The 24,889-nt window shown below is 40.1% G+C and overlaps 2 protein-coding genes across 2 annotated transcripts; one reads left to right on the top strand and one right to left on the bottom strand.

Moving 5' to 3' along the window:
• Positions 1 to 1,844: 1,844 nt before the first annotated feature.
• THAP5 (THAP domain containing 5) lies at positions 1,845 to 9,024 on the bottom strand. Its single transcript, XM_062609554.1, has 3 exons — positions 8,891 to 9,024; positions 5,150 to 5,339; positions 1,845 to 3,339 (listed from the first exon to the last, which is right to left on the bottom strand). Exons 1-3 carry the CDS (start codon positions 8,971 to 8,973, stop codon positions 2,380 to 2,382), a joined length of 1,233 nt encoding a protein of 410 aa, XP_062465538.1. The 5' UTR covers positions 8,974 to 9,024; the 3' UTR covers positions 1,845 to 2,379.
• Positions 9,025 to 11,850: 2,826 nt separating this feature from the next.
• Positions 11,851 to 18,825, top strand: DNAJB9 (DnaJ heat shock protein family (Hsp40) member B9). Its single transcript, XM_062609553.1, has 4 exons — positions 11,851 to 11,900; positions 12,483 to 12,532; positions 12,966 to 13,193; positions 14,644 to 18,825. Exons 3-4 carry the CDS (start codon positions 12,977 to 12,979, stop codon positions 15,072 to 15,074), a joined length of 648 nt encoding a protein of 215 aa, XP_062465537.1. The 5' UTR covers positions 11,851 to 11,900; positions 12,483 to 12,532; positions 12,966 to 12,976; the 3' UTR covers positions 15,075 to 18,825.
• The last annotated feature ends 6,064 nt before the right edge of the window (positions 18,826 to 24,889 follow it).

Raw genomic sequence — 24,889 nt, forward strand, 5'->3', positions numbered from 1 at the left:
TTGAGTATATTTCCCCCCCAGTTTAAAGAAATCTATTCCACAAATAACATTCTCAATTTTAATACTAGAAACTATTAGTAAAGGCAAAAACGTTTCATAAATGCAAATGTTAAAATAAAACCACATTTTCTTCGGGAACACAGCTTTGCTGAGACAAGTTGAAAGCGTTGCAACTCCTTTGCCATGTCTGAGCTCTCACTGCCATTCAAGATCTACAGTGGAATTTTGAACTGGATAGGCGGCCTTAAAATACGTAAGTGTTGGCAGAGCATTTGTAATGACATTCATGAAAAAAAACAGTGGGTCATGGAGTCCTGGTAAATAATTCATCATATTATAACTGACCTTTGCCTTCTTTAGGAATTTTCCCAAGCATATCCTGAGACTGAAATTAGTTAATGAGTAAGGACAAACCAGGCCCTTTACAGTGGTTACTGATAAAGCCTAACCTCTTACAGCACTGTGCTTTACCAGAACAACTTGCAGGCAGCTACTCCCAAGTCTCAAAATACTCTAGTTTGACCAATTTGCAGCTTGCTATCTAGTTGGAGGCCAGCTTTGTAATTAGTGTTACTTGATCCTCAATTCCTTATGAAAACATAACCAGAACAGTTTAGAATGTGTCTGGTAGACAATACAGGTAACAGACTGCAAAAGAGCCTGCTTGCTCCAGTCCTAGACAGAGCTGGTGGTGGTATGGACACACTTTTGAATAAAAGAAAATGTATCTGAGTACTTCAAGTAATCTCATTATTGTAGAATAGACTTGAGTGGTTGTGTTGCAAGGGACCTACAATGACCATCTAGTCCTACTGCAATGTGTAGTTGGACTAGATGATCTAGTACTGGTTCACTGTACTAGATTGTACAAGGAACTCCAGATCCAAGGGGTGGCACAAAGACAGAATAAGCAGAAGTTATTTAAGCAAATCCATTTCCCTCCAAATGATTTGTCAGTACCTTTCTACTGTAGTGGCATCCTCTGCACTAGGAACTAGTTAATTAAAACAACACAGGGGAATGGATTTCTAGTCTGGTAATTCGAGAAAAGGCAAGTCCAGAAAAGGACCACAAGGATGATCAGAGGGCTGGAGCATCTCTCCTGTGAAGACAGGCCAAGAGTTTGGCTTGTTCAGCCTGTAGAGAGCTCAGGGAAGACATTGTCAGAGTCTTCCAGTACTTACAGTGAGCATACAAAAAAAACTGGTAAGGGACTTTTTAGAAGGACATGCAGACGCATGACAAGGGGTAATGGCTTCAAGCTTAAAGATGAAAAACTTAGATTAGGTATTAGGAAAGAATTCTCTAGGAGAGTGGTGAAACACTGGAACACATTGCCCAGAGAAGCATTGGCTGCTCCATCCCTGGCAGCTTTCAAGGCCAAGTTGGATGGGGCTTTAAGCAATCTGATCTAGTGGAAGGTGTCCCTTCCTGTGGAGCGGCAAAAGAGGGGTGTGTAGAACCAGATGATCTTTAAGCTCCCTTCCAACCCAAACTCTTCTATGATTCTAAGATTTCTTGAAAAGTCAGATATAGAAAAATAATGAGCCATATTCCGTTACTTTCCCTAACAATTTGCCTCACAAAGCATTTCTTCCCCCCAGTGTGTGGTTAAGGGTATAGGCATTACCCACCTACAGACTGTTAAGACGAGCAATGCTGAGCAGGTAGCAGTCACAGAATAGTTAGATCTTTTTTTTTTTTATTAACCAACAAAAATAACACTATTTAAGATTGTTGTTTCCACTTGAGCTGAATAATGCCACTCCCCAAAAAGGAGATGGACCTGCTCACTGTAACAATATTCTTAAAGAATTTTTGTTTCCAGAACAAAATGAAACACCTTTTATTGCAGAAACAATTTTAATAAGGTCAAAGTATACAACAAACTATCAGAACATATGTTAGATGAACAGAAAATTACACAGCAATTGTGGCCTCTCTGGACAATGACTATTATTTAACTCCTTACTCGGAAGAGAAATGGAACACTTTTTTTTTCTTTAAACAACAGTTTTACAGTTGTCCATCCTACACTCTTATTCTGTCCATTCTACTACTACAACAAATGCCGGAGTTGCATGTTTCAGAGAAGCCAGCAGCTAGAAAGGTTTAAGTTAATCTTTATTTGATTCATATATTTCTTAATAAAACTTTAACAGGCTTAATACTTTTTTAAAGCTTACTTGCAAGTCATGTTTTACAGGCAATATTCTATTACACAATTCTGACAGTGGTTGATGTAACATTTTAAGGAATATTTGCTATTCACATAATTTGCATTAGATGCTTAAAATACCATGAATGAAAAAAAGCTTTAAAATTATCCAAAAGGTCAAAGAGGCTAAAAAGATACTTTAGAACAATCATTGCAAGCCTTTACTGTAACACCGTCACTTCAAGTGTTGTAAAGCAGTTTTCTACAATCCCCAGCTTTTCTTCAGAAAGCAGGTTTTCTTGCTTCAGCTGTTCAACAAGAGCTTCCAAGGACCTCAGTCTCCCCAGAGTTTCTACCTCCTGCATTTCAAGAAGGGTTATCTTAGAGTGAAGCTTCGAAATTTTTTGCCAAAGGAGATCTCTGTCTATGTCTTGTTTGCAGTATGAATGCTCATTTTGTAATACTTCATTACCACTATATGCATTCATATACACAGATGCATCTGTTTCTGTCTCCTCTATGTCAAGTAACTCTGGCTTAATAGGCAGAAAAGAACTATTCACCATTTCAGGCTCTTCTGAACTCTCAGCTGGCACAATAATAGCAATGACAGATTCTTCACTTCCACTGAACTGTTCAATAGTTTGTGTCACTGTACTCAGTAAAACTGTGCTTTCAGATGTTGGCTGTACTTCAACAGAGCATCCTACAATATGAGAGTTAGGATTTTCAATTGCATAGTCAGTAATTGAACCTAAAGCATTTTTCAGAGATGAGTTCAAGTAGTCAGGGTCTGTAAATTGCAGCACTGTAGCTGCACAACCTGCTGGATCCTCTACAGAAGTATGAACACTGGTAGCTTCCATGCTCTGAACTGCTGCTGCCATTAGAACAGGATCAGGTTGATGTATATGATGTGTCGATGAACTATCAAGAACAAAACTGTCTGCCTGAAAGTCTTCTCCATTTTGAAGTTGCAGTTTTTGAATTTGTAAAGGTTTACGCAATGCAGTTGAAAAAACTACTGCCTTTTCATCTACATTTTCTGCAAGCACAGGATTTTTCTTTGGTGTACAAGGTTTAAGTAGTACAAATGCTTTCTCTGACACTACGTTATTATTTGTTTCTTCTGGGTCTTCTTTCTTTCTCTCCTGTGGGCTTTTCCGAGAAGAATCTTTTTCCTAGAGTAAAAATAACACAAAAAAAACCAGCTTGTAACTAGGAATTCACTTGAGCATGAAAAAATTGGGCAAATCTCATTCTATAGCATGGCACTGCATAAGGAGTAATTCAGATGAGCACTGTTTAAAACTTATACAAGAGACCCAAAAACTCATGTAAGCACCTTCCACAACTTCTGCTTCAGGTCCTAGATGTTAAAATACTATATTAAAGCTCTAAAGGAAATAATACTTTTTTTTTTCAAACTTTTAAGGAACTTTACTGGTTTATAGGAGTCATCATTATTTTAAAAGCACTTGAAAACAGCTGGCTATGCAAATGTGTCTGACAAAGACTGGCAAGCATCTCCTATTACCACCTGAAACATTCTATTAAATATACGTATATAAAATATGCACAGTACAAGATTTTTGCATTAAAGATGCAACAATGTTGTTTTAGAAGGATATAGCAAATTTTTAGTCATGCAGTCTAACCCAAAGAGAACTTAACAACAAAAAAAAAAAAGATCATGAACACAGGCTTGCACAATAGTGAAACACACTGACGTACTACACCACAAGCTGATTTTTAAATAACCAGTGAAAAGCTCACAACTAAACCCTTGCACTTCATGAAAAAGAAAGAGAACTTTTTTTTTTATGGATAGAAATCTTAGCAGAAGGATCAATTTTTACAGAAGACGGGTGGTTTGAATCTTATCTTTTTTCAGCCACCTTATTTCCGCTCCTCTCTCCCCCCCATAAACTACATCACCACATGATTAGATTTCAGATCAGTATCCAAAAGAGCTTTTTAGTATGTGAAACAAAAACAAAAAATAAACTAACAGTGTCTTGGGTTTTTTTTTTCTAATAAGCTTCATTATGAAGAATCCAAGCTGCCGAACTTGTACTCCTGTTAGGCCTTGGTACTAAAACAAAAACCCCAAAATGACCAGAATAAAAAAGGACAAGGAGTAACTTCAACTTTGCTCATGCCAGTGTACTGGGTTTGCGCATCAAGGTTTTGGTAGCGGGGGCTACAGGGGTGGCTTCTGTCGCCAGCTCTGAGATGGACCCATTTCTGGGCAGCGCTAAGCTCATCAGTAATGGTGGTAGTGCCCCTGTGAAAACACAGCTAAGAAGGGGGAAAAACCCCCTTGCAACCACCTGCAGCTGAAAAGAGGAGTGAGAATATATGGGAGAAATATCTCTACAGAAACCAAGGTCAGTGCAGGAGGAGGTGCTCCAGGTGCTGGAGCAGAGATTAGTAATAAATTAATTTTTCCCAAGCCAAGTCTGTTTTGCCCATAACAGTATCTGGTGAGTGATCTCTCCCTGCCCTCATCTCAACCCACAAGCCTTTTGTTACATTTTTCCTCACTTATCCAGCTGAGGAGGGAAGTGGTTGAATGACTTTGATGGCACCTGGTGTCCAGGTGCACCACAGTCATGAAGAGGGAAAGAAAAAAAACAAACACCCAACAAGAAAAACCTACAACAAAAACGTGAGAAAGGAAAAAAAAACAACCAACAACAACCCAAAACAAAACCCCCCAAAAAACTAAATCCAAACAACAAACAGAAGGGTGGTAGGGGAGAGAAACAAACCAAGAGGCCAGGCTAAAGAAACAGATAATAATGGAAAAGAAAAAAATAACTGGCAACCAAAAAATATGATCATCCAATTAACTGGATATCTTGAAAATGGACGTGAATCTTATTTTTAAATAAAATATGAATATAGTACAGATAATGAGAACACCTGTATGGCATCAACAGTTGATAAGCTTTGTACTACAATTTCAAAAAGATAGGAATACGTTACCTCATCTTCTGGGGAAGAGAAAATTGTTGGTACGGCAGTATGCTTCAAGTATCGTATACCCCATCGCACATCAAGGGAATCGGGGGTGAAATGATCGCTGCACAGAAGCTGGTGCTTACTTGGAGTCCACGTATCTTGTTTCATATTCCGCAACCATTTCTCAAGTCTCACTTTATCATGAAGTGGAAACCTTTTTCAAAGCAATTGAAACAAACGAACAAAAATTAAAAACATTATTGTTGTTTCTTTATTCTTTCCAAATAAAGAATACCTCATCATTCCTTACAAGGTAGTCTTTCCTTACAAAAATATAAAAATAAGCCTTTTGAAAAAGAATTTAAATATGACATGCTAATCAGGATGCCACTTCTATGTTAATCCAATAATTACCCGAGTTATTTCTAGTTGGATATTTACTTCAGAGTTCAGCAGCAGAATTTCTGTTGATTTCTGCTAGCTGAGGTTTCAGAACCCACGGCCAAGATGTTTTGGAAGGTTTGATCCTACAGCACTTGCTCAGAAAGTTCTGCTGAAGCAAGATGAAACACACTGTCTTCATTTAAAAAAAGTCAGGTCTGACTTTCATTTTATAAATAGTATTTGTGGGGCTTTTTTTTTGTCTTACTTGACACAAGTGGTAACAAAATCTTTTGTTGCTATAATACATGTCATATCCAAATTATCAGATAATCTGAAGTATGTGAATATTTCCAGTGCTAGATTTAATTTCTGCTCAAATAGTAAATACACACAAATGCAATGCATTTCTGTATCTTGTGTTTCAGCAAGTAAGCTTTCGTACAGTATTGAGAGCCCACACGATATTATATAATCCGTAACTAACTTTACAACCATCTAACCTACTTGAAAAGGAAAATGAAGAGTATGCATGTTCATAGATAAAAAAAAATTGATTTTGAAAATATACTCAAAAGGTCAAACACTGACATGGGAAAGAGAACTAAATTAAAAGAAAATGGGCAAAGATGTGTAATTTACTCAGTGAATCACAATACACAAAGAGAAGTTAAATGCTCACTATGATGCATGTACAGTGAAGCAGTTGTAGCAATAGTAACATAAGCATTGAGACCACTCTTGGCTCTCTTCTCTTCCCAGGCAGATATCAGGGCATTTGAAATCTGCTTACAGATTTCTCTGCTGCACATCAAGTTTATTTTAACTCTACCATGTAACAAATGGAAGTGGAGCATTTTAGCTCAATTTCTCTTCCCTTAACTCTTTTTTTCCTTTCAATTACCAATGATTTATTTTGATTATGCGTATTACCATGCATTTATGGAACTCTAATGCACACACACACACCAAAAAAAATCAGCTCTGCAGTGAGGTATTCCCATACAACAGAGGCTGGGGAGAGAGCCTGGAGCGCTGTGTCACTCCAATCCTATGAAAAGCACCAGTTAGTCAGGCAGCTTCTTGACAAGCCCTAGATCCTCTCAAATCCCTGAAGCTGCAGGTTTCCTCCAAAAGCAACACATGGCAATGACACTCTCACATAGGCCCACAGTGCTCCAAAACTACAAACTTGGCTGATTTTGACAGAAAGAAACCTGAGATTCAGAGGATAAATGTGCATGTCTTTACCCCTTCCCCAATCTTTTGAATTTATTGCCATTTGAGTTTTCAAGTTACCAACGAAACAGAGGAAGCTTTTCATGCCTCTGGCTCTGAGCATCTGCAAGAATGCAAGGATCACTGCTGGTACGAACACAATAACCTCTGAAGGACAGCTTAGAAGTTCTGGTTTTCCAAATCCTGCCTCCTTAGATCGTGTACAGGCAATAGCAACACTGCATACATTACAAGGCATGCCCCATGAGTAACATAGCTTAGCCTGGGATGTTTTATACAGAGGTCCAAAAAGGCTCTGTAAGAGGATGTCTTCTTTTGATCGAAGATCATGTCACCAAATAAACCCTCTCCACAAGGTCTTGAGAACATTTACTTCTACTGCCATTACTCTTGCAATGCAGCACTCACTGCTTTCCCAAGTCAGTCAGCTTCACACGAGAAACAAAATTATCCGTAGTGAGAGACACTGGCTCATTGCAAAAATTATTATTTTAGCTTCAGGGCGACTTCGTCAAAACCTGCTCCTGCTTCAATACCCCCTCACGCATCAACAGAATCTGCTCTTTGGTGTAAACAAGGCACAAAAAAAAAGTAAAATAGGAAGTAGACAGAATTTATCCAGTAAGCTGCCACCACTGCACAACTCAGAGCGGCGAAGAAATAAAGCAAAGAAGGGCATGAGATTACGTCACAGTTAGAAAGTTCAGAAGGGGCTCAGACCCAAAACCACAGAGCTGCAGAGGACTTCTTTGGGGTGGTAAGAGGGAAGGCAATAAAACTTGCAATTCATATCAGTACCAGTTGTAATGTAGAGATCTCCATAAATCAAATCTCAGCACCCCTTCTTCAGGACCACAGCAGCACAATTCAATGGCTAGATGAAACAGCTGTGGTTTTGCAGTCATCTTTACACTGATGCCATACATCTGCTTATAAATATGTATTAGCACGTAAATGTGTTTTGATCATCCATGTGGCACTCACATTATCTAAAACTATTTCCCCTCATTTTCGTGGTTGTCTTAGAATGAATCACATATTAAAGAGACTTAACAGGAAAAAGAGTTTTTTCTTCAATCTAAGCTAAAATCCGTTTCTAAGCAGTCTTCCTGCACAGCCTTCCTGATGATGGCATAACATTGACTACTTAGCAACTGAGACAAAACTGAAACAAAAGGCTTGAGGTCTAAACTTCATTAAAACAGATTTTGAGGCTAGTCATGAAATTTATTGAATTTTTTCTTAAATGCTACAAAAAAACCCTTTTGTTGACAAATTCTCATCACACTTTTGTTCAACAGAAACAATTTAATATTTAGCTACTTGCACTGTGCTCCTCTTAAGTTTGGGAAACAGTTTTTAACTCACTACTCTGGGTCTCAGGATCTGGGAAACAACAGCCACGTAACTGCAGCTGTACACCGGTTACTAGGGGCCTGGAATGGTGACTAATCAATTAGGTGGCTGGATAGTACCATTCAGCCACCGTAAACTGCTTTTTGGCAACCAAGCTAGTTAGGAGCCTCTAAACAGCCCAGCAATACCGCTGTCTGCAAGATAATAATCCTAGTGGGAATATTTAAATTCAAAGAACCAATGTATGTTTACTTTCCTACTCTGCAGGGTCCTTAGCTTGGCTTTCAAGCTGTTAGACGCAGGATACCCGGCTGCTTTAGCATTAAGCCAACACTTCCACGAATGCCTGCCCTGCTGAAACACCCCTACCACAAAGGCAGCCACACTTCAGAAAACCAGTGTACCGGTGCTACTTAGCTCTAACACTAAACAGCCTCACGATTATAAGCGCGAATGTCGAATCTCTTCAGTTTTCAGTTCCCAGATACTCGCACTATTCAAGAGCCTTTCCATGCTGTTGCATCCCCCCTGCCACCAGAAGTGCTGGCAGCCTTCGTGGGGGGCAGTTAAATGCTCAACCTGTCGACCACTTTGCCCTACGCCTTCTCCTCCCCAGAGACGAGAGCACCGAGCCCGGTTCAGAGGCGACCGCCAGCCCCTAGAGTTACTTCTCCGTCATTTACCCACTGCTCACCCCGGCTCCTGAGGGCCCCGCCTCACCCGAGGACTGCCCCTTATGGCGTTCAGCAGGCCCGGGGCCAGCCCCTACACCGCTTCGCAGGCACTCACGGGTAGAAGCTGAGCTTGCTCCGATCCCTGGCGCTCTGCCCTCCCCGGTTCTTGCAGGTGGACGCAGCGCAGTACCGCGGCATAGCGGAACAGAGCGCCCCAGGACCCGGGCGGAACCATCCGGGCAGGAGGGGTGCGGAGGAAGGAGGCCCGAGAACAGCGGCAATAACCCCTCCCACCGCCCCTCTCGTCAGGGGAAGAAGTTCCGCCCAGTGGCGGCGCCGGCCTGTGGTGAGTCACGTGGGGCTGAGCAGCCAATGGCGTAGCGCTTCGTGTAGGAATCGCTGTCGGGGCGCGGGGGAAGGTCTGCGCGCGCGCGCTTTCGTGCGCTGGGCGGGAGTGGCGGGCGGTCCGCCGAGGGGCAGCGGGCTCGCCGGCGGTGCTGAGCGCGCTCTGAGGTGAGCGGCGCGGCGGGACCCGGGCCGCCTCCCGTGGGGACGGGGCGGCCGCTGCGGGAGGGCTTGGGGAAGGCACGGGGGTGCTGGAGGGAAGGCGGAGGGGCCCGAGAGGTGCGGGTGCGCCGAGCGGCTGGGGGAGGGAGTTGAGGATACTGGGAGTTGGTGGGTGTATTTGCTCTCCGGGATCTCGCTTCTCCGTGGGCCCATTTGCTGTGGTCTTGCCAAGCCTGGCGGACTGGGAGGTGGGTCAGTGTCGTTCAGTGTCGCTGGTGTCGTGTGCCGAGCCCTGGCTCGGCCTCGCTATGTTGGCTCGTCTCTAGTGAGGCTCTTTAGCTCTGGAGAGGGAGGATGATGCCGGGGAAGGCTCCGTTTCGTTTCCAGAGCAAGACTCGGGAGCCTTCTACTTTTGCTTTCGGGTCAGTGGAGGAGAGGGCAGGAAAAATACAAGCCATGATGTTTGACAGCCTTTCATGTAGGTGGCTGTGTACTTGGCGATTTGCTTACTCATTGGGTTTAGTCGTGATATGAGAACCAGTGGAAGGCTTTGGTAACTTTCTTACCAAGTAAATTGTTTGTGAAAATAATTGTGACATTAGGACTCCATTAGGTAGGGCATCACAGTTCCTGTGATCAGAATAATAGTGACTGTGGGTTTTCTGAGTACGTTAGACTTCATGAATATAAGCATTTACCTAGCATCTGCTAATTACTTTCAGAGAGGAGTGGAATGGGGCATTTGCATTGCCAGATGGAAGTGGATCCTTATTTTCTATGTGTGACATATTTTCTTCCAGGTATATCATAATTAAACATCAATTCATCGTGTAGCTATTCATAATATTGAAAAACTGATGAAGAACTGTGATACTTCTGATAAATATTAGACACTATACCTCTTATACCAAGCTGAATACCAATTGAGATCTGTAACTTTTTACCTAACAGCGTTAAGTAGTTAACCTGTATTAATAAAATCTCTAACTTTATTGATAGATGTGCCTAAATGGAGTTTGTCATAGTTGCTAGGAAAGACTGTAGTGACATGAGTTTATTGTCAGGAATTATATAGAACTTAACACATTCTGGAATGTTTTAAGCAACTACTGTGCGTAGCCTGGGAAGTTAAACACTGCCCTTTTCTGTTGAGAAACTGAGGGCGAAGAGACAGAAGTAATACAAGAGTTTAAAGAGACTTTATTTTGAAAGGGGTTGTGAAAGTAGGGGAGGTGGGATGGAGGTTAGGCATTTAGCATGTGAACAGTAGCAATGCTAAGATGCTGACAGCATATGAGATACTTATTTTCTTAAAAGTAAATTGAATAATTAATTATAGTGTCTTACTATTTCTTCCTGATACCCTTATAAGTTTAAAATGCTGCTTTTATTGGAATTTTGGTTATATTTGATTTTCATTTACACTTCCTTTTACTCGAGTTTTCCTGAGTTGTTCAAGGGCAGCATTAAATCTGTTTACATTATTTAAAAAAGTCAACCAAACAAACAACAAACCAGTGAAACTGAATTACTGATTTTTTTTTTTTTGAAATATGCTTTAGAAATCCAAATAAAACTAGGGGCAGTATATCATAGAACTGCATTACAGAAATCCTAGTGTAAAAGTGCAGAACAGGGCAAACTTAGGTGTAATTAATTATCAGGACTAATAGATGCAGAGAAGGTTGGGAAGAAAAAAAACAACTTTCAAACCAGTGACTTGAGGTTCTTCAGCTCTTGGGGGTCGGAAAAGAGGATTTGGCTCAATAATGGGCATCAGCTGCTCTTTTTAGCTCTTTTCAGTGTTTAATAGGAGAAGTGGGGAGTTTAGCCTTAGGAGAATGCAGCAGGTGATTATACAAGCATGATGCAGGTGTGGGGAAATGAAGTTAAATAAAAACAATCTCACATGTGAGATGAAAGCATAAATCAATATCTATAAAGCAGAGACAGGAAGAAAGCCCCAGAAGTGTGAAAGGGTGTAAACATACAGGGTTCTTAGTGTCCAAGTGGCAAAGTTTCAGGTTAGCGAAATGGCGAGAGAAGGCACATGGAAAAGCCTTGGAAAGGCTTGAGCTAAAAATATGCCTGGTATCATGCACGAAGAATATTGAAGGTAGCTGTTCATTTGATATCAAAATACACTGATTGAAATACAGTTTGTTTCAACTGCTGCTCCTTAACACTTGCTACCATGCAGGCTGCTAGCCAAATAAATGCTTAGGGGGTCATGGGTACTTATGAGCTTCTTGCTCTTGCCTCACAATGTTCATTTTAGCCCCCTGACCTACTTATTAGAAGTGGTATTTTTTTCCATTTTTAGTTCTTGGATGTTAATTTTCTTTAGAGGATATAGACTTTCCTGTTAAAGATTTAATTGTCTTGTGTGCCTGGTTTTCAAAGGGTTAGAACTCTGGGTGAAAAATAGTTGGGCAACACAGAGTCTAAAAGTATTCTGACTTTAATGGTGCTTGGACTGTGAGGTTAATTTATTCAACTTTCAGAAAAGTAATGCCATTCATTTCTTTAGTTTGTATTTACGGTACCAGTGTAATCTGGTGAGGGAGATGTGTTTCTTCTGGTACGTTCAGGGCCTCGTCGCACATCCTGCTGGCCAGGTGACAGCCAACATTCTGTCTTCAAACACTTATATTTCTATTCTCTGTGTTTTGGAAAATAATTTGTTTGATCTTTTCTTATGGTAGGAAGAGCTCAACCTGTCCTTCATAAAAGGCATAAAAGATCATGTGGCTACGTGGAACTGATTTTTCTTATCTCTTATTTATAGCACTGTAACTTTTTTGCCAATACATTGCTGAAAAAAAGTTATAACTTTTAATTGCTGTTGAAGCTGCTTGTCTTGTCTAGAAAACTTTTTTTTTTTAGTTCAGTTCAGCCATTGAGAGTGTCATATGTAAACCCTTATATGCAGTGCTATTTATCAGATGAATTCTGTGATATCAAAGAAATGGTAGGTGTTTTTATTTATAGTATAATCTAATATGAAAGTAAGCTAAGCCTAGCCCATTGTAAAGTAAATGTGCCTACTTGACTGACCTCTGTACTCTACGTGAGGGTTTTATTCTTTATCATGGTCACCTTAGGTCATTTAAATGACCTTCTGAAGCTGAGCATGAGTGTCTTGATAGTCTTGTTTTCCTGCACCTCACAGTTGATCTCTAGACTACTTGTGTTTTTAGGTTCTTATTATTGCACAAGATAATCATTGAATTGGTTTTCCAGTATTGAGGTTTGGTTGGTTGTTTTTTTTTTTTTTGTTGTTTGATAGAGCTGCTGCATTTATGGTGCTAAAATCTGAGCTTTAGTTTAAAGCTAATTCAGGTATTCCAGTATGAACTGTTTGATACAGTGAAATATATTATATATTTACTTCAACAGCTTGGTGGGAGAATGTACGCTTAACAGTAGGTGTAAAACAAAAGTGAACACTGAAGTGTGCTTGTTATGCATGTGAAAAGTGAATTTACAGTATTTTCATTTACATGTTCTGTGATTATGAAACCAGAGGAATGGAGGTTAATGTGTGTAACAGCATGTTTACATGTCTGTCACTGAGTGACTTATGGAACGTGCAGGTTTTCTCCCAGCTTATAGTTGCACCTTTAAATTATTGTGGAATGTGAATTAACTTGCTCTTCAAGTATATTTCTTTCTCTTTCTAGGAACTAGAGAAATGGCCACTACACAGTCTGTCTTCACGTTTGCTCTCTGCATTTTAATGATAACTGAATTAATACTGGCTACAGAAAGCTATTATGATATCTTAGGAGTTCCAAAAACTGCATCTGACCGCCAGATCAAGAAGGCGTTTCACAAGTTGGCTATGAAATACCACCCAGACAAAAATAAGAGTCCTGGTGCAGAAGCAAAATTTAGAGAAATTGCTGAAGGTAATATATGCTAACCTTAGTCTTAACAGCTTGCATCTGTGAGCAAATGTGGCAACTTACATATATTCTGTATTTGCTGAATAAGAAGTAAAAAGTGTTGTTTTTCCTGATTCTACTGTGCTGTCAAATGTCCAGCATCGGTATCTGATTTGTTTCTGTGACTTTGCATGTAGACAGGCCTTTTACACAGCTTGTTTGTTGCTGGTTTTTAGGCTGTTTGGCTTATGTGTCTAGTCACAAAAAATACCTGGTGGTAGGACAACTGTAGCCCTAGGAGGTTAATTCTTGTCTTTTGATCTGCCTAGTAAGATCCAGCTCAGGATTACTAGGTCTTCAGGGGGACCTAATAGCAGTGTTCCAGTAACTGGGGGGAGATTAAGAACACAGCAGGGTGCTTCAGTGGTTCATGGTGGGAGCACAAGAGACAACAGGTGCAAGAAGTTCAGAGTGGTTATAAGCAAAAACTTTTTCACCTTGAGGATAGGCCAGCGTTGGAACAGGTTGCTTAGAAAGGTTGTGCAGTCTCCAGCCTTGGAGATTTTTCAGGCATGAATGGGTAAAGCCCTGTATAACCAAGTCTGATCTCATAAATGACCTTACTTTGAGCAAGTGGCTGGAGATGAGACCTTCTGAGGTCACGTCCAACCTGAATTATCCTGGGATCCTAGGAATACATCATTCGTAAGTGTTTAGTGATAAAATATAATGGTGGAAGCAAATAATCAATAATAGAAAAAGACTTGCTAAAAGATAAGCTGTTCTCATTTCTGCTCCCTGTAGACTCTCTTATAACATATATCTGTGTTTGTAGTACTCCTGACTAAGCTAATAAGAGATTTCTGGGGTTTACCTTCTTGCCTGCAGAAGAGTTCTTTTGAAAAAGTTCTTATTTGAAAGATAAAGAGGAGGAAGGGTCTTATTTACTGCAGCTGTTAGCACTGATTACAGGAGGAACTGGGAACTCTTTAAGTGTTGAAGTATATGAAGTAATTGACAGCCTTTGACAGATGAGAAAATGGAAGCATTCAAAATACTTAATGTTACCAGAATGGGTATATTATCTGCCATGGAGCACCAATAACCATAGTTCTGGACCCAAGACCGAATGGAAACTGTTCTATTTCATTTATATCCAATCACAAAATCTGGGTTTATTGGTGAACTTTTGAAAAAGTGAATATTTGGACATGGGGGAAATTAATTCCCTTTATCTCCTTGATGTTTGTCTTTTTGCTTAGTTGTAACTGCAGTGTAGCTAGAACTTCCTGGCTGGAAAATAGTTTTCCAGGCACTGCACTGTGTTTCTGCCTTCTGTAGGAATGCAGGCATTTGTTGCATAGATTTCCTAACTCATCCTCTCTCCTTCAGTCTTTTATTTTGTTGTTTTTTTTAATTGGGAATGTAAATAAACTTTTTTCTTTTGTTTTTCTTTTTTTTTTTCTGGAAATAGCGTATGAAACATTATCAGATGAGAACAAACGAAGAGAATATGATCAGTTTGGCCGTCATGGAGGACAAGGGAATAATGGAAGCCCATACCGTCAGTCATTTAATTTCAACTTTGACGATCTGTTCAAAGACTTTGATCTCTTCAGTCAAAACTCACGGTCAAAAAAGCACTTTGAAAATCACTTCCAGAGTCATCGGGAAGCTCACAACCGGCAAAGACGTTCTTTCCAAGAGTTCTCCTTTGGAGGTGGACTGTTTGATGATGTGTTTGAGAACATGGAAAAAATGTTTTCGTTTAGTGACTTCGAAAACGCACACCGACACGCCGTGCGAACTGATTCCAGGTTTCACGGATCCAGCAAGCACTGCAGGACTGTCACTCAGCGACGAGGAAACATGGTGACCACGTACACAGACTGTTCAGGACAATAGTGTTTCCTTTCTTTTCATCTCTTCTTCCAACATCTTCATGATCTTTCTTAACTTTGTCCTAACTTGGAAAAAAAAAAAAAACTTAACTGTTCTAAAAAACACTTAACTGCAATAAAGAAATTGTAGATGAAACTAATCTTCAGAATAGAAACAACATATGTTTGGGAAGTAAATGTCTCAGTAAGTACTTAAAATGGGAGAGAAATAATCTCACAGGACAGAAAATGCTATGGATTTGAGTTTAGTAAATACTTTCTGTAATTTTGAACTTCAACACAAGTATTTTTAATTTCAGAAATATTTTTTTTTCATATATGCCAATTCAGGACTTTAAGTTACTGGTGCGTGGATTGCAGCAGAGGAGATGATACTTTAATTTTGAAGTGCTGCTTTTCTTTTTTTATCACGTCTTTCCAAGTTTGCACTTGCAGTTTTTATCTGATAAGGACTTACTGTGCAAGTTAGATAATTTACACAAAGTAGTGGCAGAAATATGACTTACCTGGGTCTTTTTTTACTCTTTGTCCAGCTTTGCAAATGTATTAATGAAAAAAATACTTTTTAAAGCTGGAAAATAACAAGAGAGAATGTTAAGATTGTGCTTCGCCTAGGAGAGTGATGTAGTCATTAACTTTTATTTACAAATAGCCTTTCATTGGCCTGAAAGATTTTAGGGTTTGAATAACCCCAGAGTTAAGGGATATTTGTGCATATAAGCTTGTGTGCACACAAAGCCTTTTTTGTTTGTTTGTTTGTTTGTTTTCCTTGCAACATACAAATATCTTTCAAACAGGTGTGGAAGAGCACACCGAAAACACTCTTTGTTTTATGCTTATTACATTACCATGTGTGCAGTGTTGTTTCTGTAGCTCAGTTTATTGAACTTAAATACTCCTCTGTGTTTTTGTGAACTTTAACAAGACAAGCTTGCCTACAGATTTCTAGTGTTTCTGGAAGGGTCTAAATAAAAAATAGATTGTTTTGATTGACAGATTTATTACCTGTCATCAGGAATTTTTCAGCACTGTGATTTGAAAGGTGAATTTTTAGCATAAACACATAGTAAAAGTGGAAATTACAATTGTATTTACCTGATGCCTTGTGGTGCTGCAGTCTGCTAATAGGGACAGTACTAAATGGGCATAAGTTTCAGCACCATGGAGATGAATGACCTGTATAAACTATTTAAAACTACAAAAGAAAGCAAACAAGAAAACCCTGAATATTCTAACTGATGTCAACCCAAAAATTCCATTTATTTTGTAACTAGTAGTACAGGTTTATGATTGTAAATTGCTTCCCTTTGATAAGATTACTGTCACCCATATATTACCATCTCTGTAGAATTACGCGATAAAAATTTGCCTTTCAGATTGATTGCATGAGCAAAATGAGCATTTTAAACAGCAGTGTTCTACGTAGACTTCGAGTTCTTAAAATCCTTACCAAAAGAGATTTAACCCTTCACTTCTTGGATGAATATTGAAAGCTGCCTGTTTGCTAAGTAACCTTCCCCAAGGGGTACATAGTATTGCTTGTTCAGTTTTCACTCACTAAATACTTGGAATGGATTGTTGCATTATGTTAAGTGCTTTTCCTTTTCCATGTTCTTCTTTATTTATTAATAGACTAATACCTCATATATGGTCTTTATAAAAAGCCAGTAATTTGTGCAACGTTATTGGAATGTGCAATATTCTTTAGTAGGAAAAGTGCTGGAGTGTGTTTATTTCCACCCTTTTTTAATGTAAGTAGAGATTTTTAGTTTCTTCTGTATGATTAATATATGATTCAACCAAAAGTTGTAATTCATGTAGATTTCTGCATTTTTTTCTTTAATATACTCCATCAGTCCTGTGCATGAATCAGGTGATCTGTCTGATTCATATCATATGGGCATCCAATTGAACAAATTAAGAACTTAATGTTCTGAATTGCTTTCTTTCACAAAGTGTTTTTAAGTGGGCATTTCTGTATGCGTTCGAGGAGAATTGTTCATGCTGGTAAAACTCTGGAAGGACGTGGCCTTTAGTATTAAATAGAAGAGTATTAGTGAATGTCCTTCAGGGATGATGACTGCTGGAGCATAGATGTGGGAGGCAACTCTAGAAGCAGGATGCAAAGGTAAAATGTTAATGCCTACTTTAGTCTAGTGAATATTTTCTTAATTAAAGGGGAAAAAAAATTGAAACATCAGGACAAGCAGTTCGTAAGCATGAGAGAATGAATATTTAAATTCCTACTACAACCAAACCGCTGACTTCTTCAAACATTTTTTTTTCCACTTAATGAAGTTGGGTCAGTTCTGTAATCCTTAATCAGAGGAATAAACCTAAAATGAGCACTGTAAACTGTAGGAAACACAGCCACTCCCAAAATTAAGTTTAAGTTACTGTGAGTTCGCTGTCTTTCAGGCTCAGCTTTCAGTTGAAAATCAAGGGTTCTTGCCTGCTTCTAGGCTAGCTTCTCCTCTTTAAGGGTGTTCCAAACTTTATTCATACAAAGTGTACTTGTTTTCCATAACTCTTTAATGTCAAAGTATGAAACTGATGGTAAAACAATAGGGTTGCTAGTTTTTTAGCAGTACCTTAGTATCTTAGAAAGACTTCTAGCTAGCCTATTTTTATCTGCTTCCGTATTAGTTCTGAATTTCTTCTCATAGGTAAACTAATAAATGCTTCATATTATTCCCGTGACTTCTGCAAGTGACCTTTCTGCTGCTTTTGGTGGTTGATCCAAGGTAAAATCCAAAGGAGAGCCTTTTGCTAGTGTTGTAGTCCGATGTGTGGCTGTGTGACTTTCTGTGATGGGTATGCTTTGAAGAGAATTTAGCTGAAGAAAGGCCACAGAAATGATCAGATGGATGGAATATACCTCTCTAATGAGAATGGGGCGAGAGAGCTGGGGTTGTTCAGCCTGGACAAGTGAAGATTCCAGGGAGACTTTATTGTGGCCTTTCAGTTCTTAATAGGGGCCTGTAAGAAAGGTGGTGACAGACTTTTAGCAGGGCCTGTTACAATAGGATGAGGGGTAATGGTTTTAAACTAAAATAGGGGAGATTCAGGTTGCACTTAAGAAAAAAATCTTTACAATGAGCATGGTAAAATACTGGTACATGTTGCCCAGAGAGGTGATGGATGCACCATCCGTGGTGACATTCAAGGCCAGGCTGGATGTGGTTCTGGGCAACCTGATCTAATTGAAGATGTCCCTGCTCATTGCAGAGGGGTTGAATTCGATGACCTTTGAAGGTCCCTTCCAACTCAAACTTCTATGATTTTGTAAGTTCAGGCAGGCTTTCCTCAGGCATCAGCCTTCAGAACTACAGCTGTCAGAGCACAGGCTGGCCAAGCATGCTGTGCTTCTCACTTATTCAGAGCTCTTGCACATTCTTTGCCTATTTATAGTGTTTGCTTCATGGCAGGCTCTCCACTGGAAGCCCTGACATAACCCTATGACACCCCTGACTTACAAGGGCCATCTTTGATCTCCAAATCTTATGAAAAGACTTATCAAAACCTATTATTCTTTGTAGTGTGAGGGTGAAAAATACAATTCTTTGTGATTTGTTGAAAGGCGTTTGTGCATATGTAACTCCAAATGGTTGAGTTTCTAAAACTTTACCAAAAACCTCAGTGCTTTTTCATGTTTGTCCCCCCCCCCCCCCATTATACTTTTGAAACACAGTATCTGGTGGAGACGAAAATACTGTAAATGTAATTAGGGTGCCATGACATTAAATGTGAGAATTGTTTGTGCGTGATCTCATTTTTTTTTTTTTTTTTTATTTTTTCTTCAAGACCTATATTGAAGCCAAATTCAAGTGGGTTCTGTGACACTTGTGTCTTGTGGAACATTTTGACCACTGCATCTTCCCTGGATGGGATGAGAGGGTTTGTAGGGAGACTGGAGCAGGGTTCAAAGAAGCTGAGTTAATTTTGCCTGGTTTGTTTCTTTTTTTTTCCTGAGGGATGTTGGGAATGCGTTCATTCAGTTCAGGCCTGTTCATTCAGTTTATTATGCCTGTAAGCCAAGCAAATAAAAAAGCCTGTGCAGAAGGTAGGTTTTCTGCAAGGCAGTAGGTGCAAGAGCTGAAAGCTTTCAGCTGCTGGGTCTCTGCCTGTGCTCTGGCTGCTCTGCTGAGACATGGATGAGCAGGATGACCAGTGCTAACTGGCCTGGATTGCCATTTGAGTGCAGATGCTGAAGCCAAGGTTAGAATGCTGTTGTGTCAACTTGAAAGCTGACTGCACTGTGCTTGGAAATTCTTGTTTTCTGTGTCTAACCCTTAGAAGGTGGAGGGTATGAAAGTTTTGGGGTTCAGTATGTCTGGTTGGGCTGTTTCTCATCAGAACAGTCTTCCCTGGAACCTTGGCAAACCTGCTGTCTTAACAACACAAAACCAGGTTTTGAGGACTAAATGTGTTGGAGACAGTGGAAGATCTGTGCTAGCTTTTTATGCTGAGGTGTGTGGTTTGTGGTTTGCTTTTTTTTTTTTTTTTTCATTATTTAGAAATTGAAAACGCCACAGAGGTGTCTGTTGGACTTGAAACAAAAGTCCTGTGTAGAGTATACCTTGACTGTGCTCTGTACATGTCCGACTTCAGAATAAAATGCTCTTCAGGGGAGCGTTTGGCTCTGGTGGCTGATGTTGGGCCCAACCAGTCTGCCTTCGAACAGTGATTCACACAGCCCTGCCACCGCTTTCTGTCGTATGGGTGCCTGCTGCTTCAGGGACTAGACAGAGACCAGCTTTGTAGATGACTCTTAGCAGTTGTGGTATCAATTGGCTGTCAGTCAGTACCAGGGTGAGTCTGAATCAATCCTAGGTTAAGGCTGCAACTCATCCTGGATTCCAGTTTGCTTAAAAAATGCCCCAAAAAACTGCTTTGAAGTAAGGTACTCCAAAGTTTAGGCACAGTGGGAAATGACATTTTATATATGACATGTTACCTATGAAGCAGTGGTGTTTGATTCAGCAGTATTCATTTTAAGAGCTATGGTGACACTGAAATGAACATTGCTGCTAGTGTTGTTCTTACTGGGGTTGAAGTTACATCAGAAGGTGCTGTGGTCCCTTGGGAGCTGAGGCCCCTTGGGAGAGCTGCGGTATTTTGTTGAGACTTAAAGGCAATAACTGGAGGTGGTGGACCATCTTTTCCAAGCAGTTCTGGGGCAGTCCAACAAGGAATGAATGTACACGTGGTATCAACATATAAATGTATATTCATAGTTTTGGCTTTGTGTTGTTTTTTTCGGGGGGGGGGGGATATTTATGTTTTTATTTATTTTGACTTGTGTTGCAGGTCTGTTGAGGTTGTGAGTTGTGTATTTCTCAAGGCTAGCAAGAATCCCAACACTCCTCAAAAGTATCCATGAGCAGAAAAAGAGAGGTGCCTGACCTGTTTTTTCTGATGCCTGCTCTCCAGCCGCAGGCAGTGAGGAAGGAGGCTGGCAGTAACCCTGAGTGGTGCCAGTGCCTGTGAGAGCGCAAGCCTGATCTTAGGGCTGCTTACTCCAAGTTCTAAGTGGAAGAACTGTGGGTGGCATACATCTGTAAGCCAGAAGCACAAGCAGAAACATTTACAGCCTGGCTGTAGAGGAACTGGAGGAAATAATGTTTGCAGCGATTGCTCGGCTGTGATGGTTCAACCAGGTTTTTATGTCACAGCACCCCTCACTGCATGAGGATGGCAGCCTCTACCCTGGGACTTCTCCAGGAAGTAGTCAGGATGGAAATAAATGTTTCTGTTTCAACTGTTGATCGAGACCTAGATGAAATATTTGTATGACCCTTTTCTCTATGTAAGGCTACCTGGCTAGGGAGCATGTGCTACTAGTGGGGACTTGGACTGACTCCAGAGAAAGACCAGGAATTGTGGAAGAGCCAGGGGGGACATAAACACTGTTGGTGTAGTTTGTCTATCAAAACATGAATCTCCTGCAATGCAAAATGGAGCAGTTTTAATAATATGATCTGTGAGGCAGGCAGTGTATAGAGATATTAGTTCTGGTGTGACTTCAGGGATATTACAGATGTGCTGCGGGGTATAGATGAGCTGCAGGATAGTGTCCTCAGCCTGATCTGGGATGTGGAGGGTAAAGTATTGTTTCAGAGCCTGGAACATCTGCTGCTGAGGGTGGATGAGGTCAGCCTGCTCCAGAAGTGCAGAATATTGAGTAATCCGCTTACCCTGGGGCTATGCCTGTGTTGCTGTCTTCTGAAACTTCAGTTTCCAGTTTCACATGGAACCTTTTCACACAGGCACCACTAGTTACTAGAATTTTATCTAGACATGAGAAAGAATACATTTTGAGTGGTTACTTGCTGGTGATATTGCCATCATCTGTGATTCATCTCCCACGGACACGGGAGTGAATGAGTTAAATGTGAAATGGGAAAGAGGAAGTGAGCCTTGTCTGAGTGGTCCCACTTGACTTCTATCCATTTCCTTTAAGCCCTGATGGTAATGCTGAGCGTTCAGAATTCCAGCTGAGGAAGAATTTCCACCCAAATTCCTTACAGAATCCAAACCATTTCTTTAATTCAGTCTTTCTGCTTTACTATGTAAATTGGTGACGTGAACGTTGTTTTACCATAATATGGGTCTTTGACCGGTCAGACAAGCTAACACACGCTTGGGCTGATGGTTCTGCTACCTCTTGGTAACTCAGACCTGGAGACAGATGGGGAGGCAGGGCAGAGGAATGCTGCTGGGATCAGCATGCAGATGTTATCTCTTGTGCACTTATAAATGAAACCATTACCTGTGCGGGTGGAGCATATAAACATAGAGCTTACTTCTGCGGCAACTGAATGCAAAATGAGGCTTGTTGGTAGAAGTATTACTAATATCAAGAAACACACTGTTTCCTCCTGTTCTTACACTCCCCTTCTTACACTCCCTCCTGTTGGTGTCAGGACTCTGCTCTGCTCCAGTCCTACTTCTCCCACTCGGCAATGTCTATAGTTACTATGTTTCTAATTGCCTGTCAATTCGCTTCAGCGTCTGCATGTGAAACAGATTTTGCAGCCCAATGCCATTTTTTGAAATGGGACAAACCATTTCAGTGCAGCCTACTTTCTCCCTGTGTTTCCCCATATGTGCCAAGTGCACAGCATGGGGTTTTATATGGGTTTTCTGCTTCTGTTCTGTGGAAGGACAAATTGATACCCAATCTTGCATAAAGCGAGACAGGTGCTGACAGATGATATCTTGCATAAAATCTGCTGATATAAATTTAACCTACAAGTGTTTTAGAAAAAAAAGATCAAAAAGTTGACCTGTCAGGATGAATTTCCATCTGATCAGCACTTTGCACGATGACCTTGAAGTTCCAAAATACAAACTAACCCCCACCACCCCCCCAAAAAAACAAGCCCCCGCCCCCACCTTGGTGAGTGTGTAGACTAACTTGAGCAGGGTAACTGTTGTTTTCTCTTGCAGCATTTCTTCTGTGTTGAGGGAAATGGAACTTTCAACACGTGATAACTCATAGAATGGTTTGAGTTGCAAAGGACCTTAAAGATCATCTCGTGGCAGTCCTTCCCCCCCCCCCCCCCCCATGGGCAGGGACACCTTCCTCTAGACCAGGTACAAAATTAAAAATCAAATTTAAAAATATAAACAATTTGAACCATCAGTAGGAGATATTGGAGTGAAGGGACTAGAGCACTTAGACCTCCATAGGTAGCTTTACACTTGCACACAAAAAAAAGCAAGATATGGCTCTTAATGAAGTTATCCCCTTGTCAGCTGATTTTTATTAACTGTTTCTAAGTGCTGTTTTAAGTCTGCCAGATACAAGGGGTTTGGATCAACTTACATGTCCTTCACTGGCTGTGAGAATGCAAGCAGTTATCGTGAGTTATCACTGCTCAGACCCACAGTAACTTATTAGATGCTCATAATTCAGTCATGCATTTGAGCTCTGACCTTGGGTTACTCATGGTTACATAAATAATCTGAGATAGGGCCATGAGGAGAGACCAGATTTCTTGGCTCCTGATGTTGTACCCTTATCATGAGGTTATTCTGACTCCAGTCAACCAAGTAATTTCTCCTGAATCAGTGTCAAATTAACATGTGGCATCAGGCAATGTTTTTGGCTGTATTACAAACACATCCTCCATATGCAGTACTATTGAAATACCTTTCTTCTGTTGTGGTGAAGGTGGATAAGCAACTACCCTCTTTTTTTTTGTGTTGATAGTCATATATCTTTATCATGTGTGGATCTTTACTGGAGAAGACATAGGTGGTTATTTTCATATCTGTGGATTTACCAGCAATTCAATCAGTGTGTGTATTAAAAAGGATGTGGATGGTAAAAAACCTGCAAAAGTAACAGGACTGTATGTTTGAAAAAGAGTAGTTCATGCCATAAAGAATGGACAAGCATGGAGAATGGGCAGTTTGTCACAGAGCATCACAGCTGCCTGATAAACAGTCTGAATGTGCCAGGGAGAGTGCATTTGAAAGGGGGAATATGACTACATTATTGCCTTTATACGCTGCAGGAATCATGTGGTTACACATTATTTATGCCTGTATGTGCCATTTCCAGTAGGTGGCCAACTGCACTTCACACTGACTTAAGTACTATAAAATAACAACTGTCACAGCTCAAGAGAACCACAGTCCATTCTAACAATATCATAAATCTGTTTACACGCTGGCCATGAAGCCTAAGGACCACAGAAACACTATGTTGCACAGCAGTATTCCCCTGTGAAATAAACAAGCCATCCTTCAGTTGATCTTTTGTAAGCCAATTTTTTTCAAGGCAGATTATGCAAATTAGGTATTACAAATATACAAATTAGGTTCAGAAAATATATTGGTGATATAATACATTCTAGAAACACCGGCTTTTTTCCTCTGAACATGCTTTATGGTTTTACTCCATTTCAAATCTCAAAAAACCAGCAAGTAAACATGTAAACACGTACCCAAAATGGTGACTCTGGGATTATTCTGTTGTAGAAGGGGAAAAAAAAACCTCTAAAATTTTATTGCACCAAAAATGTGAAAGAACAGCTGTAAGACTGATCTCTTCACAGTTATTTCTTCTGTAAGTCAATTAGCAATATCAGTGAATATTGTAACTTCCTGTGAATATAGTGGTGTCCTAGGGAACATAGCCTGTCATATTTGCTAAGTGATCTGTACAGCTCTATGAATCTAAAGCACACATAAACCAATATTAAAAACTTGAAAGTGTAAAGAACACGATTTATGGCTTGAGGCAGATAGAATTGTGGAAAAATTACTTGAGTTAGGTATTTTCCCTGTACAGGGTTCTCAAATGTATCTTTTATAACACACTGAAACTAATAACACAGCGATGCTGTGTCAGATTTATCTTGTATTTATTGCAAGGCAAGTAATTCTGATGCTTCATTTCTTTTGTTTTTGGGAAGCTTTTGAGAATCTTGGATGATTGAACAATAACGTGTCAAATGGAATTCAAACTAGAGGAATGTAAGGTGATGTTCATGGGGTAAAATGAAAAAAAAAAAAGAGTGCCTAGATTTCACCATTAGCATTAACAGGACCTTGTAGTTGTAGGGAACAGGTCCAGGAAAATACCAGCTCTGTGCTTAGGAGCAATGAACAAAGCAAAACAGATTTTAAGAAGGAGTGAACAACAAAGAGAACCCAATTTATATGTCACCATATAGATACATGGTTTACCTATCTCTTGACTACTGTGGTCAGTTCTGAGCTGCTTATAGACACTGTTAGAACTGGAAAGGATTTGGAAAATGGCAGCAAGGTTAATTAGATTAGGAAAGGTCTGTGTACGAGGAC

Source organism: Pezoporus occidentalis, unplaced genomic scaffold (assembly GCF_034315485.1).
Source record: "Pezoporus occidentalis ecotype Australia unplaced genomic scaffold, CSIRO_AGI_Poc_V1 ctg14, whole genome shotgun sequence".
In the NCBI taxonomy this organism is placed as follows: Eukaryota; Metazoa; Chordata; class Aves; order Psittaciformes; family Psittacidae; genus Pezoporus; species Pezoporus occidentalis.

Coding starts and splice junctions, on each gene's coding strand:
- THAP5 (XM_062609554.1), bottom strand. CDS start 8,973: ATGCCGCGGTACTGCGCTGCGTCCACCTGCAAGAACCGGGGAGGGCAG. Junction 5,340..8,890: donor AGCAAGCTCAGCTTCTACCC/GTGAGTGCCTGC, acceptor GCTTTGAAAAAG/GTTTCCACTTCATGATAAAG. Junction 3,340..5,149: donor TCTCTTCCCCAGAAGATGAG/GTAACGTATTCC, acceptor TTTTTACTCTAG/GAAAAAGATTCTTCTCGGAA.
- DNAJB9 (XM_062609553.1), top strand. CDS start 12,977: ATGGCCACTACACAGTCTGTCTTCACGTTTGCTCTCTGCATTTTAATG. Junction 13,194..14,643: donor ATTTAGAGAAATTGCTGAAG/GTAATATATGCT, acceptor TTCTGGAAATAG/CGTATGAAACATTATCAGAT.